The sequence below is a fragment of the Scleropages formosus genome, chromosome 6, assembly GCF_900964775.1.
Source record: "Scleropages formosus chromosome 6, fSclFor1.1, whole genome shotgun sequence".
Lineage (NCBI taxonomy): Eukaryota > Metazoa > Chordata > Actinopteri > Osteoglossiformes > Osteoglossidae > Scleropages > Scleropages formosus.
This window is the reverse complement of record NC_041811.1, coordinates 38,083,528-38,098,215: the sequence shown is the minus strand read 5'-3', so window position 1 is coordinate 38,098,215 and position 14,688 is coordinate 38,083,528. Positions and strand designations below refer to the sequence as shown.

The 14,688-nt window shown below is 41.9% G+C and overlaps 1 protein-coding gene across 4 annotated transcripts in view; it reads right to left on the bottom strand.

Annotated features, from left to right (window-relative positions):
* unc13bb (unc-13 homolog Bb (C. elegans)) overlaps positions 1 to 14,688 on the bottom strand; it is an 89,569-nt gene that overhangs the window by 49,301 nt on the left and 25,580 nt on the right. For 3 of the 4 annotated variants that reach the window (XM_018745047.2, XM_018745049.2, XM_018745048.2), the window contains 5 exons: positions 14,185 to 14,302; positions 10,950 to 11,073; positions 9,153 to 9,226; positions 7,915 to 7,972; positions 5,094 to 5,316 (listed from right to left, as the gene is read on the bottom strand). In XM_018745047.2, the coding sequence (XP_018600563.2) occupies positions 5,094 to 5,316; positions 7,915 to 7,972; positions 9,153 to 9,226; positions 10,950 to 11,073; positions 14,185 to 14,302 (597 nt within the window). Of the gene's footprint in view, positions 1 to 5,093; positions 5,317 to 7,914; positions 7,973 to 9,152; positions 9,227 to 10,949; positions 11,074 to 14,184; positions 14,303 to 14,688 lie in introns of those variants that run through there. The other variant, XM_018745050.2, reaches the window with a different exon arrangement.

The window sequence follows — 14,688 nt, the reverse complement described above, 5'->3', positions numbered from 1 at the left end:
AAGGTTTTTGATCTTTTTCAGGAGGACCCCCATGGGGTGGATGCAGATTTACCTCCTTGCAAAGCTGGGCTTCTTGAAGTTGCTGTTTGAGCACACTGTATGAATACACTTTGTCTTTCTTTTGATCAGTGGGAGACACCTTAGAGACAATGGTGTCCTCAGACAATGAGGTTAATTTCCCTAACATTCCAGATAAAAGAGCACTCACTTGGTTTTGGCCAGTATGATTTTGGCAAAGCGGTGGAGTTGCTGGATTTTCCCCCAAGAAATTTGGTCTGCTCAGCGGTTGAGAGCTTTTTGTTGGAATCTCTTGTTCTGCAAATGTATTCTCAAATGTGCTTAACTTGAAAAGACCAGAAAGTAAGCCTCCTGATTTCGGTGCTGTACTTTCTTGTGTAGGATTCTGATTTTGCCTTGATGCCTTATGCCTATTATCACAAGTGGGATATGATTCAGTTTCACACTGAACAAGTTGCTGATGAGACGTTGAGAGCTGAGTAGCATTTAACCTGTCCGAAGAGGTGAACTTAAAGAGCCCTGAAAGAATCCCTCCAGACTGGGTAGATTTTTTGTGGATTGTACTCTCACTTTCTGCAGGCATACATATACTGTCTCTCTGTAGCTGTTTAGGCTGACTGGGATAAGGAAGCTGGAGTTGATGTTCATTGGAATTGGCCTCTGAAGGTGCAGTCTTTAACAGATTTGACAGTATACCCTCTGTCTGAGGGGGAGGAATTGGAACCAGATTTTGCCTTTGCAAACCAGGTCTGCTGCCTTGATTAAGATGACTTTGAGCAAGCCCTGACTGATGTTGAGGTGGAGGGTTTTTGATAGTAGGAACATTTTCAGAATTACCAAATATTAACTGTGTAGAAAGAAGATCTCCTTGCTTTGTCTGAGCTTGCTTAGGTAGACTTTCAGCTTCTGCCAATGTCAAGGACTTACGCTCCTGATGCTGATTTGGTCGTGCTGAATTATGAAGTGGAGAAGTTTGCTTTTCCAAATTTTGGGTGCTGAACTGCATCTGAGAAACAGCTGTTTGCTGTTGTGGTTTGGGATGGCTGACTGCTGATACATTTTCTGATGGAACAAACCTAAAAATTCCAGCAAGAAGACAACCTGGCTGTGTGCTGGGTGCTGCAGCTTGCTGTGGAGGATTTGGATTCCAACCTGGTAAATGCTGACTGCTAGTTGGTGGTTGCTGATTACTTTGGCTAAATGGGAGCACTGAGTGCTGTTGTGCTGCAGTGGCTGGACTTCTCACGGAAATGTTCTCAGAGGATCCTAACTTAGAGATACCAGTGAGAAACCCTCCTTCCTTTGAGAGATTATGATTTGGACACTCAGTAATACGTTGTTCATTAATTCTTTGAACCTCTAGACTACTGGGCTGCATGTCTTGTTGGTTCCTAGATGAAGCTTTTTTTGAAAAAGTCAATTTAAAAATCCCTGACAAGAGTCCTCCCTGTTCTGGCTGATTAGAAACATCGTCAGAAGATGTCACTTTTACAAGTCCAGAAAATATACCTTGTGGCTGAGGTTTTCGTTCCTGTTCAGTAGCCTGTGGCATCACTGTTTGCCCTTTTTCCTGCTGAAACTGTTGCTCTTTATTTAAGGGCAGCTGTTCCTCTGGATTCTGCTGCTTACTTAATGGATTGATATGCTGAACGTTTAGATTTTGCATTACTGAATTGGGAGAAGCATGTGTATCCTCTGGCTGGTTTTGTTGATGACCTTGACAAACAGAAACACCCTTATTTGATGTTGTTTTAAACAAGTTGGAAGACAAGCCTGAGACAGGATTATTTTCAGATTGTGTTTCAAGAAGACTAACACAGTTCTGAATATGCACATTAGCATGATCACAAGTCAAAGATGGTTTGGTAGAAATTTCCCCAGTTACCAAAGTAGCTCCTTCCACTTTTCTGAAATTTTGCAGCACTCCTTTACCATTTTTAACATCTTCATTAGAAGGATATTTCATGAACCCTGGTAGTGTTTCCCTTTCTGACTTTTGTGTTTGAGCTGTAATATCGTTGGTTGGGTTTTCTGAAAGGCGTGAACACATCAACGAGCCTACTGATTTCTTGAAGGGACTAAAGAACCCAGTATCCTGTTGTTTGGTTTGGCTTGTAGGTTTCCCCTCATTTGCACACTGACATTGCTGAGGAATTGCCTTTGTGCACTTTCCTTGCATTTCAAGTGTGTCTAGTCCGAGCGATACATTTTCTTGAGGTTTTTTGTTAGTCTCTCCTGATAGGTATGGTTCCAGATTCTGTGTTCCACTAGGATTTTCTTCAGTAAATTTACCGTTAATAGCAGACATACATGAAGAACTCACTTCACAAGCAGTACTTTGAAAAGCCTTGTTTTCTTCTGTGGAGTTCACAGCCTCATCTCCTGAAAAAAGCTTGAAGGGGTTTATTTTTCCAAACACAGAATTGACAACAGATGATGTCTGGTGTGCAAATAACTCCGGGGCATTATTGCCATTGCTGCTTTGAGTGCCACCTCTAGCTGGTTTCACTCCCTGGCTGCTCTCTTGTTTTTTAGTTGTATTCTCCTTTACATCCAATGACTGAAAAGGGAGTAAAGAATTCAAAGAAAACTTCCTGTTAGGTGCAGGTTCCGGAGCAGGGGAAACCACAGCTACTGGTGTGAGATTGGTGGATTTGGGAATGAAGGAGAAGATTCTGGAGATACTAGATTCAGCTGGGGTTGGCAATTCCTCAGCTTGTGGGATCTGTTTTATCGGAACCTTATCTACAGAAGTAGACAACTGCTTGGTGCCAGAGCCAACTTTGTCAGAGATGGAGCTGAATATGGAGGTCACAGCATTCTTTACACCAGTAATTCCTTGCTCAGCTGCTGTATCTCCTTTTTCGTTCTTAGTCTCAGCTGGAACATCTTCCTTAACCTCTTTACAGGTTATACTCTCAGCTTCTCCAACAGAATCTGTTCTTGGGCTGCCCTGTGATGAAAGCCTTGACTTATTTGACCTTGGTAATGATCCATACTTGCTGATCTCCTCCTCCTTTTCAGCCAAGTACTCAGATACAGATTCAACAAGGCATTGCAGCTCATCCATGGGATCAACATACTCATCGCTTGGCTCCTCAACTGGGGATAACATGGTTTCTGGCACCCAACCACCAATTTTTCCTTTTCCAGCTTTCTTATCCCAGTATTTCTGAATCTTGTCTGTGTGAACACTGTTGCATGAAGCATGTCCATTTTGACTGTAGTACTTTATATTCTCCAAACTAATAGCATCTGCTAAAGATGCAATCTCTTCCAAGTCCTCGTCAGACTCTACTGAAGAGTGCATTTCGTCAGAGCCTTCCGAGTCATATTCATTGATTGCAGTGAATCTTTCTGCCTCCTCTTCTTGATAGGTCACATAGTTCTCCAGAGTGTTAACCAGTTTGTTTTTAGCCCACAGCCTTGTCTTGTACAGTAGCTTGTTCTTATATGGATGCAAGCAATGCATCATCTGTTCTTCTTCTTCTCCCATTTCAGCCACCTGCCACAGATCCTGCTGCCCTCTCTTTTGCTGAAGGGTCTTGCCAGAGAGAAGGATGGGTAGGTCAGTGGGGAAGATGTCATCTCTTCCCGGCCCCCTATACACTTGTGGGTAATCCCCAGCATGGTTATGCAGCTTCTTTTTCCAACGTCTGTCCAAGGTGTCATATCCTTCTGGGTAGGAGGGTGAAGAAACCAATAGTTTCTGTAAGTGTTCATAGATTTTTGTGTGTGAAGTCTCTTGGGAGTCTGGTGGCATGTGGGTAATGGAGATTTTCTCATCCGTCTCATCCCCCCACAGCTCCTCCTCTTTGTCTAAGTAATCACTGACCGTATTCTTCCCACGCTTTTCGTATTTCTTTTCCCAATCTTCAACACCCATTCCAGAATCTGCAGGGATAATCCTAACCCTTCCTATACTTTTAGGGCTTCTTTGAGAGATTTAAATAAGGGAAAATGGATAGGGGTGTGAGAAGGAAGTAAGAGAAACAAACAACAATGAGCAGACAAAAAAGCCAAATACTAAAAGAAAAAAGAAAAAGGACAAATACTTAGACAAAGATGACATATAAGCAGCATGACACAAAAGTAGGATAGTTCAAGACACCCTTTTTGGTTGTCTCAAAATCACAAGGCATATTTGTGATTACATGGGCATCTGTTTCACCTGTTCAATCAAGCAGAACTTTTACACATTACTGACAGAGGGGGAAAAGAAACCATGCAGATGGAAGGTATCGACAAGCTTCTTCCATTTAACTGAAGTCATTTGTGAGTATATTTTCACTAATCACTTGACATAATATATTTTAACAGTCTGGAGGACAGAACATAATGTTTTCGGTACTGAGTGGCGTGACAAAATATCAAATCAAGGACAATACTTAACCAGAACCTGTATGTTTCATGGACATCTGACAACAAAATAAATGTAACAGAACATGTTTTTTGGTCACTGTTAGCTTTTCAGTTCTTGTGCACTGCATTTCATTCCCAGTATAAAATCAGTAAGATCTACGTCAAAGACAACCACAAATGGAGAGAGAGGAGAAAGGGGGGGGAAACACCACCGTGGCATCTACTTTTTTTTTTTTTTTTAATTAAAGTTGTCATATCTATTAATTACAGTATTATAGTTGTTCTGAAGAAAAATTAGCATTTCAAGCCATTTCAGCTAATAAAAACCCAAGCAAGCAACTATAACAAAAAAGTTACCTCAGCACATGGTAAATTATGATCATTTTAAATTTAGTATAATTTAAAGAATGTAACAAATATGAATGAGACAAACTTTCAAATTTCAGGTTAAGAGTGGAAAAGCTGAGTCAAACGTCTTGAGAACGCACATCTTTCTAGGATTCACTTTTTTACTTTTTGTAGACTGTCTTAGTGTGTAAACTAATCCTCTGGATGAACTCAAGAGACCCTTCAGGTGACCATCAAGAAATGTTCAACCAAGGTCCCTTTGCAAGTACTGCAGAGCTCTGAACCGTAACCACAATTTCAAATAGCTTCCTGTAGAAGGCACTTCTAGGGGAGGAAAGAGGAAAAAATAAAATTAAAATAAGTACCTGGCCCCACGGTGTTCCTGGAAGTCCATGTCGTAGCTCCGCACAGAATCTGTGCAGGACTCCCTCAAATCTATCTGACGGTCTTTCAGGGACCCCATAGGGTACTGGTGCATAGACGAGTTAGGCTGGGCTGTAGTGTGATAGCGGGGGGGCAGACTGCTGCTGGCCTCACTGCGGTAGTCACTGTCACGGTCATCCACAGCGCTGTCATGGTCATCTAGGGCTGTGCAAGAATAGGACAAGCACCAGAACACAGAAGTGCTCTTTAACGGACACACATTTCTGGAAGTCTGACAGCTGCTAGCACAGTGGTTAGAGCTGTTCCCTTTGGAGCCAAAGGTTGCAGCACAGAATTATAGAAAACCAATGCGCCATCACAATGAGCAGTTTGTAATACAATAATAAAAACTATCACCTTTAGCCAAACCAAAGTCATTCTCTTGTGTGTCTTCAGAAAGCTACTGGCACCAGTTAAAGTCACGCTTCCAGTAAACTACACCCTGAAAGCTCGACACTCTTTGTTCTGCTTTATTATTCATGATGCACAACAAAGGTGATTTCGAATGTGCGGGTCCACGCATGAGGTCGTCTACCATTCTGGACTCGACAGGCTGCTGAGCATTACTTCAAACGTCAAGGGGAAGAGTCTCAAAAAACATGAGAGCACATGGAAAAGGAGGGCAAAGTACATCAGTGAAGAGGGAAAGTTCTCACAAGAGAAGGCTCACCATCAGGGAAAGATGGACACTTCAACAAATAGTTGCTAAATACCACTAAAATACAGCCTCAAATATTACCACAGAAATAAATCAGCACCTCTGTGACCCAGTGACAAAAACAAGAACAGTACATCATGAGCTTCATAAAGCAGGAATTTGTGGCTTGGCTGCCATCCGGAAACCACTTGTATCGTAGGCCAACGCAAAAGGAAATGTAATGTGCCGGAGCACATATAACGGGAACAAAAACCTGACCGGCGAGTATGAGAAACAGTCTGGAGAAAGCCGAAGGACGCATGTCATCCACAATATCTTACCAACTGCTGAAATATGCTGGGGCATCCATGATAGAGTTGGCAGCTATCTTGTGGAAGCGGGACAAGGAATATGAGAACATTTTAAAAGACCAGGTGTACCCTTTGCTGCAAACACTGTTCTCTCACAGTGTTTTTCCAAATAAAAACACATTTGCACTGACATTTGTTTATTCAGCAGACACTTCAATGATGTAAATCTCAGAAAATAGTACAGAAGTGCTTTACACCTGTTACCTTTGCTGTCCCCCTTCTAGCCACTGCGCCCAAAAAACCCAAAGGCACTTGTCTGCCTCTGCTGGAATCTTCTGAGGTGGAGTCACTGCTCTGATTTAAATCCCACTTTTCTTCTTAAATTGATGGTTCGCCACAAGATAAACCATAAGTCAAGCAGAAATTCAATTTAATTAAATTTATTTTTATAGCGCACTCTTCTCACGCAGTGACACAGTGAGCAGGGAGGGATCTACTGAGTTTATTGTGAACAGCTTTCTAAAACCGTGCACTGCTGCTAAAATGCGTGCACGCACACACACACACACAAAAACCCATCAGGTACACTTTTCCTGCTAAATGCTCTGCTGTTTCCAACACATTCAATCCAATAACACACCCAGTATGTTAAATTTATTTTCACCTCATCAACCGGATGACACTGAAAGATCAGAATAAAACTGGTGAACAGTCTTGGAGCTGTACCACTTATTGCAGCTTGGACTCCATGAGAGAATGATACTGATGACAGGTGGTCAGTACAGCAAGAGACATAAACAAGGCAAGGATGAACACAAAGGGCACATACAGTGCAATGAATGGATATCTGCCCTGGCTGCAAAATCCATCTGCTTAGACCAGAAAGCAAGCAGAATGCACCCGGGAAGGACAGAGGGATTTAGGGTGGTGGCGGGGATACCAAAAAAAAATTACATACTCTGAGATTCGCCCCATCCAAAATAGGTGCCTGTTCAGGAAGCAAACAGTACCAAAAGAGGGAAGGGATCAAATATAAGAAGTAATTAAAGATTGACAATTCAGAAACTTAAACTGGCTATTAATGTACTTATTGAAGCAGTCTCGTGCAAGACTGAGAAAGCTAACATACACACACACACACACACACACACACACACACAGTATATATACATACGCGGATACAAACTTTCATCTACGGCCAAACTCCTATTGCTCACTTCCCATTTTTTCTGACTTGGAAAGCACACTGAAAACTACTTACAATTCTCAAAACTGCAGTTATGTCACCCAATAAATTAACTACCAAGATCCCTGACACACACTTAGAAGGGCAGTTAAAGATAGGAATATTTCTGAAATTATAGCCATTAATATCATATCCCCATTGCAAAGATATTACCCAGAACTCAAACATATAAAATAAGCAAATACACAAAAAAGGATGGAAGATTATTGAACTTTAACACATTTTCTCTTAGTAGGACTGCATAATACCTCCCATATTATTTTATAGCAGTAATGCTGTATCCAGTGTTACTGATTGACCCTAGAAGAAAAAAAGTTTTAATCCCAATGTATTTGAAACGTAGCCTTTACTTGCTTTCAAAGTGATCCTTAGCTTTTTCATTTACAATAATGAGTGCAAGTAGACCAGCCCTGTCCAGCTGTCATGTGCTCCCTCCAACACATTATCAGTGCCTTGCGTACACAATTCAATCCACTTGTGTAGGAACCCATTTTAATCAAGCACAGGCGCTCATGGACAAAGCATCCAGCAGTGGAACTGGCCAGCAAGAGACTGCTGTTCACACTTACAACACTGGGAGGCGGCTGAAGCCAGTGGTCCTCCTTGGACTTCGTCTTGCAACGGGTACTTAACGGAAAATGGAGGGAAGAACAGCAGTTACACATTCGGGTAACGGTGTCGTTGTGATCTCAACATATATACTCATATTACTCAAGTTCACTTCAAACTGTTAAAAAATAAAAAAAGAAAAAAAATTATATGTTCACATCAGTGCAGAGCAAGAGCATTTCATCACAGCACACACACACACACACACAAAACAATATACTGTACCTAATAATTTAACATCTCCAAAACACGCTCAACAATGTAAGCTGACAAAAGAACAACGACTTGTAATAATGTCACATGGCCAGCAATAGTGTCAAACTTACATGTAACAATTACAGGAGTTTAATTTTAATTTCAGTTACAACACTAGCAGAAATAACGAGCATCTTTTAACTTGAGGCAAACAATCCACCGTAAACAACATGACAGTTAATGCCTTTAAAAGATTTCTACAAAACAGACAAAAAGAGGGAAGTCAGCTTCAGCTTTCAAGTTGTACGTGTTTCCATTATAATACCTAAAATTTAAAGCTTCCAAACTAAATATTTTTCATGACATACAGTATTTTTTCAAAAACACCAATGACAATGATGATGTTGGTATTTCACCAAGGGGGTTACAATAAGTGAGAATATCCCTCGGTAAGACTCACTTTCACTAAATACATTTTGTTCCATACTGCACACGTACAAAAGGGAACCTGCTGAAAAGAACACATCTGCTAAATATTCAAATGTTAGACAATAACTGCAGTAATTTATTTCAAATTATACTGGGAAGCCTGAAAATCAGCAGCACTAGAGTTTATCGAAAAGCAATGTAAATTCCACTGTTTTACAGCACAAAAGAAAACAGACAAACTCAAATAATACTTACATTTATTCATTTAGCTCGCCATAGGGGTTTTTTTTTGGATGGATGGATTTTCTCCAAAGCAACTTACAATGTTAAGGTTACAATTATCACAAGCTTGCAGTTATTTACCCATTTATACAGGTGGGTAATTTTACTGGAGTAATTTAGGGTAAGTACCTTACTCAAGGCTACTACAGCTGGAGATCGAACCTGTGACCTTTAGACCCGAAGGCAGCAGCTCTAACCACTACGCTACCAGCTGTCCCATCAGGGATCATCACTTGTACCCAAGTCAAATTTACTGCACGTATTTCAACGGGCTTTGCTATTCATGACCCACCTCATCATGTATCCCCATTGTGTTGAGGCGTTCCAGTTTGCCGGTCCAGTAGCGAGCTTCGTCTTCTGGGATGTCTGAGGAGACAGGAGCAGTGGCTGATGAATCCAAGGACCCCCAAAAGCCCAGCTGCATTAACTATAGTAAATGTGATCTTAAATATCTCATGAGTCAAAGTTACTCTACAATTTTGTACATTGTTTTGGCCCTTTGTTAAGTAACTGTGGCAAACAGGCGTCAACATATTCAATCAACTGCAGAGAGAAGCGAAGAGCGCACAAAGCTCTGAGCTTGCACCACTGACCAAGTAGGAGACTAAAGATAGCGTAAAAGTCTTGTTTTATTCTCAGAATAAAAGTGGTAATAAGTGAATAAGTGGCCTAGAAGTGTCCATTACATCGAAATAAAGAACTTCCAGAATAATGTAACTATGAGCAAGACTATGTCACTTGACACAAACTGTTACTGAAGGCAGACACATGTTGTACAGAGCAACTCAGTTTGAGCTTTTGGCTCATGGATATTACTGCATGGCACTTTCTCACGCTTCTTCAGCTGGCAAACTATCAAACTACAAACATGGCCTTAAGTACAATGTAACCTACCTCAAACATTACCCTGCGATTTCTCTCATTACTGCTAACTGAAGTTGAAGCTGCCAGTAAATCTGTCCATCCATCATTTGCTGTACAGCTGCTCTGTACTTTGAAGAGTCACTCGGCCATTTTTTTCAATGCGTCTTCAAAGGGGCTGAGATAAAACAGTATGACTCTCTCTCACACACACACACACACACACACACACACACACACACACACAAACTTCAACGTAACACTGGCACATTCAAAGTGACCAACCCGAAGGTGCCACCAGTATAACCGTTCCTGCCTCCTTAGTTGTTACATGGTCACCTTCAGATGTCACCGTGTAAAAACAGAAGCACAAGAGTTCAGAGCCATTTCATGCTTCAAATGATGAAAAAAAAAAAAAAAAAAAAAAAAAAAACTCAGATGACAGACTGGGTTCCATCCATAGCTACTTGTCAGAAGGTCTCTTGAAAGGATCACGAGTACAGCTCCTCTGGTGCAGAACCCTGACGGCACCATGACAATAGCATGGACTACCATGTCACAGGTCAGGGACACTGGTTAAGTACGTTACCCGGCGGGTGCAATTCATCTCTACGCATTAAATTCAGTCAGGTTTTATAAATTGATTCACAAGGCTAAATATCTGGCCTGGAAAGAATCATTAACGTGAATAATTTGTTCTTTCAATCACAAGTTTGCATCTTCTCCCCGAGTCTGTGGGGTTTCCTCCAAGTGCTCTGGTTTCCTTCCACAGTCCAAAGATATGCAGTTCAGGTGAACTGGTGGTTAAAATCTCCCACAGAGTGGGTGTGAATGACAGAAATAAAGTGTGTTTCACTGGTGTATGGATGAGTGACCCATTGTAAGTAGCAGACAGTACTAGCAGTGTAAGTTAGTGTGGTGAATAAGGTTTGGGCTGAAAACACTACATAGAAAGTTCTACATGTGATACATAGTGTCACTACATGCTCTGGAGAAAAGCATCAGCTAAATGCACGAATGTAAATGTATTAGAATCTGGGTTCTTTGCTAAATGAAACACCCAGATTGTAACTACACTTATTGCGGCCCAGCCCTACTTTGTTCCTGAAAACTACCTCAAAAAACCGGATAATGAAATCAATTACTCCATTATTCTTTACGTGGGGAAAACCCCACTTTGCTGCAACCCCAGTTCACCCAAAAATCACCAAAGAGCACGAAGACATACCGAAGGGCAACTCAAAGCGTGTGTCCAGAAGGACTTGATGGGGAGTGGGATTCTTGGTTCCACAGATCTCGTCGGCCTTCATCAGCACCTCGGCATCCAGGAAAGTCCATTGACCAGGACCCTCCTACAGGACCCCAGAAGAGGGCGGGCGGGCGGGCGAGCCGGTGAGCAGCAGGGCGCGAGAAAGAGAGAGACGCACAATTAGAGTCGGAGATGTAACAGGAGACGGAAAGTGACAGCGAGGACGAGAAACAGATCCCCCAATAGCAAGAGACAGACTACCTGAACAACATGTCTTTGGGGTGCGGGAGGAAACCCACGCAGACACAGGGAGAAGAAGCAAATTCCACCCAGACTGAGCAGGGATCGAAGCCACATCCTCTCGCACCACCCAGCGTTACTTGCTGTGCCACCCGTTTATTCTTCTACTGTCACTTCACCGGACGCTCTATCCCTTCAAGATCTGCGACCATGACAGCAAAAACTCTCTAGACAAGGGATCAGCTGCCGGCCCTGAAGTAGCAGCCTGCATTAACCCAGCAGACGCTGGACATACCGGAAGAGCCACCGTAAAGGTGCTATGACTACGGAGGGGCATGCCGAGACGGGTAGAAACGAACCAAACCGAGTCTTACGTTTACATTTATTCATTTAACAGACACTTTTCTCCAAAGCAATGTACATCTCAGAGAAAATACAATTTGTTCATTACATTAGGAGAAAGAGACACAGTTGCAGACATGAGATTCTTAAGTAAACCTAGTTTATCTTTCCACTTTATGCACCAATGTTCATCGCACAAGTAGGTGCACAAAACTCAAGACAGATGAATTCTGATCACCCTCCTACAATTTTTAAAAGGTACACAAATATTTACATACAATACAGGAGTAGCTGTGTAAAGGCTTATCTGGGGATGATCATAAAGTTACGGTGCATGAACATTTACACCATACATGAGCCGGAGAGATCTTGGGCGAAGTGGATCCGGAAAAGGTGAGTTTTCAGACCCTTCTTGAACGTAGGCAGAGTTTCAGCAGTTCTGAGTGAGAGGGGGAGGTCGTTCCACCACAACGGAGCCAGAACTGAGAACCTCCCCACTTTACTTTTCGAGTCACATGTCCACAGCCATTTATCTTTCTCTTCTTGTATTTTTACTGAGATAAATGTCGCTTTGGACAAAAGCGTCTGCTAAATGAATAAATGTAAATGTAATGTAAATGTAGGTCACAGACCAGTCTGTGGGACTGCAGGGCTGTGTGACCTGTGTGACCTAGCTGAGAGCAGCATTGGAACCCCCTCAAGGGACCATTTTCCTCCCTCCCTGTTCATGCTGTACATCTCAACATTTATCTAACACCAACTTGTGTCATCTGGAGAAGTTCTCCGATGATATGGCAATAGTTGGGTGTATCAAAAACAGACAGGAGAATGAGTGAAAATGTTCATCCTCATTTGGCGTGGTGAAGGACCTTGTTGAGTGGTTTACAAAACAGGAAAGACCAAAGAGATGGTGAGGAAGTGGGTGTGCTGGGGAAATACAAGTACATTGGTACACCTGGACAACAAGCCTGAGCGCTCCTGCAGCCCTGAAGATGTGCATAACAAGAGCCAGAGTCACCTTTCCTTTCTGAGGCTCAGGTCTTCCGGAATATGTCGGCCACTGATACGGATGTTCTAACATTCTGTTGGGTGGACTGATGATATGATCGCTACAGAAGATGCCAGCAGAATGAATAAACTAATTCGAAAGCCAGGCTGGACCTTATGGAGGAACTAGTGCAGAGAAGGACGCTGAAGAAACTTGTAGCCATTGTGTGCAATGCCCCTTAACCCTTTGCATGCCACCCTGGCTAAAGAGAGGGGTACCTTTATTAACAGACTGGTCTAGTCGCAATGCTCCAAGGAGCACTATATGAGGTCATTGTTGCTAGTGGCCCTTAGGCTCTAGAATGAATCCACCTTCGCTGCCTGGGTGGTACTGACCTCTTATCGGTCACATGAAATTAAGCCATCAGTGCTGCATTTTATTTTCAGTGCACATTCGGCACTATTCCATGCTGGTTTAAGCGTATTTATATAATCCACTATCTTGCGCTATTACTTTGCTGTGTCTAGGCTGTTGCTGCATCATGCAGTTTCTGGATGGAGCAGCTCTGCCCCACTTCAGTGCGAGCAGGGAAGTCATTCATTCCATACAGTTAAGCAAACGTAGGGGCTGCACATGTATGTTACAGTACATCATGTGTAATGTTTATACTTCATTTGTGTATTAAATGACCATCAGCAGTGTCTGCTTTTAGGCCTGGCAAAAGACCAAAATATGGTTTAAGATGGTTTTCAAAATGACCCGTTTCAGTGTTTCACATTCTTAGCTTGACATAAAAGAGAGAAGTCATTGTTGTGGAAGTGTGTAATCAATTGCCTTCGATTCTTCACTGCACTTTATAATAATGGTCAATTATAACATAAGGGGCATTCGTGCACAAATCTATGGAAGACGCACATTATGAAGGTCGATACTTTTGTTCACATCTACGTCACCGTGAAACCCCTCTCTCTGTTAAAGGTTCAGCTTTTCCAACAAGACTGAAGGGAGTCTAAGGGCTTACTTGCTCTCTTGAAGGACAGTGGTACAGACACAAACATTTGCTTAAGGTGATGGCACATCAAGTGTAGGGAACTTTGTAAAAATTGTATATAGTTCCTTTCTCCTCACATGGACACAAAGCTGCTGCGACTTTCTAATGGATTAAAAAAAAAAAAAAAAGTCACTTTTCAATATCAAAACAACTTCACAATTTCATTTCTTCTTCTTCAGTGGAGATGATACTTCACAAAAAGTAGAGGAGAGAGACGTTACAAGGATTAAAAGTGACTGAAACCGATTCAGGAAACAAGAAGAAACCCACACAAACCTGGGAAGTACATGCAAACTCCACACAAACGAAGAAGGGTTTAAACCCACAACTTAAGAGTGAGATGCTCTGTGAAGCTGCTCCTCCTACAAGCAGCACAAAGAGAATCTCTTCTTGGTTACTACTGTGTTTGTGTTTTTTGTGCTGCAAAAATAAACATGGAATAAATTCTATTACTGCCTTTTCAATTAATGGCAATAACTTTTTTTTTTTCCCCTAAATCACGAGTTCAGTTCACAAGCAGATGTTGAGGAACAAATGAAGGAAAGCTATACTTTGAGTGGAAATGCTCTGAACGCATACGTGTGAACTCCTACCTCATCCGACTGACGGATGCTTTTCAGGGGGATCCAGGCTGTGCCCACCATGGTGTCCCAGATCAATCCTTTGTTCCACACTTCCACGGTCAGTCCCAGGTCAAGGCGATTGATTTCGCTGCAGGACAAGCATGACAGCGGTCAACTTCCAAAAAAAAAAAAAAAAAAAGGACAACTTATTTTCCTGCAAAAACGTTTGTCCATGAAGACAGATAAAAGTCTCAGTATTTCATTCAGCAGTCTGTTAACAAGTGATAAAGAACTAGAGATGTTGTCAAAAAGTACAAAACCAAACAACTGGTGTAAACAGCTCACACATCACTGCCAATTTGCGTTGAGAGGAAGTAAAATAGTCCTCCCTAAATTTCAGGGAGAAAAGCACACAAAATGTAGAGTACAATGCAAAGTTGTTAGCTGAGTTAGAAGAAAAGAAGAATTTATTTTATAGTATTATTAAATAATAAGTACATTTAATCCTAGTTTCTAGAGAAGCACCTATAGTCC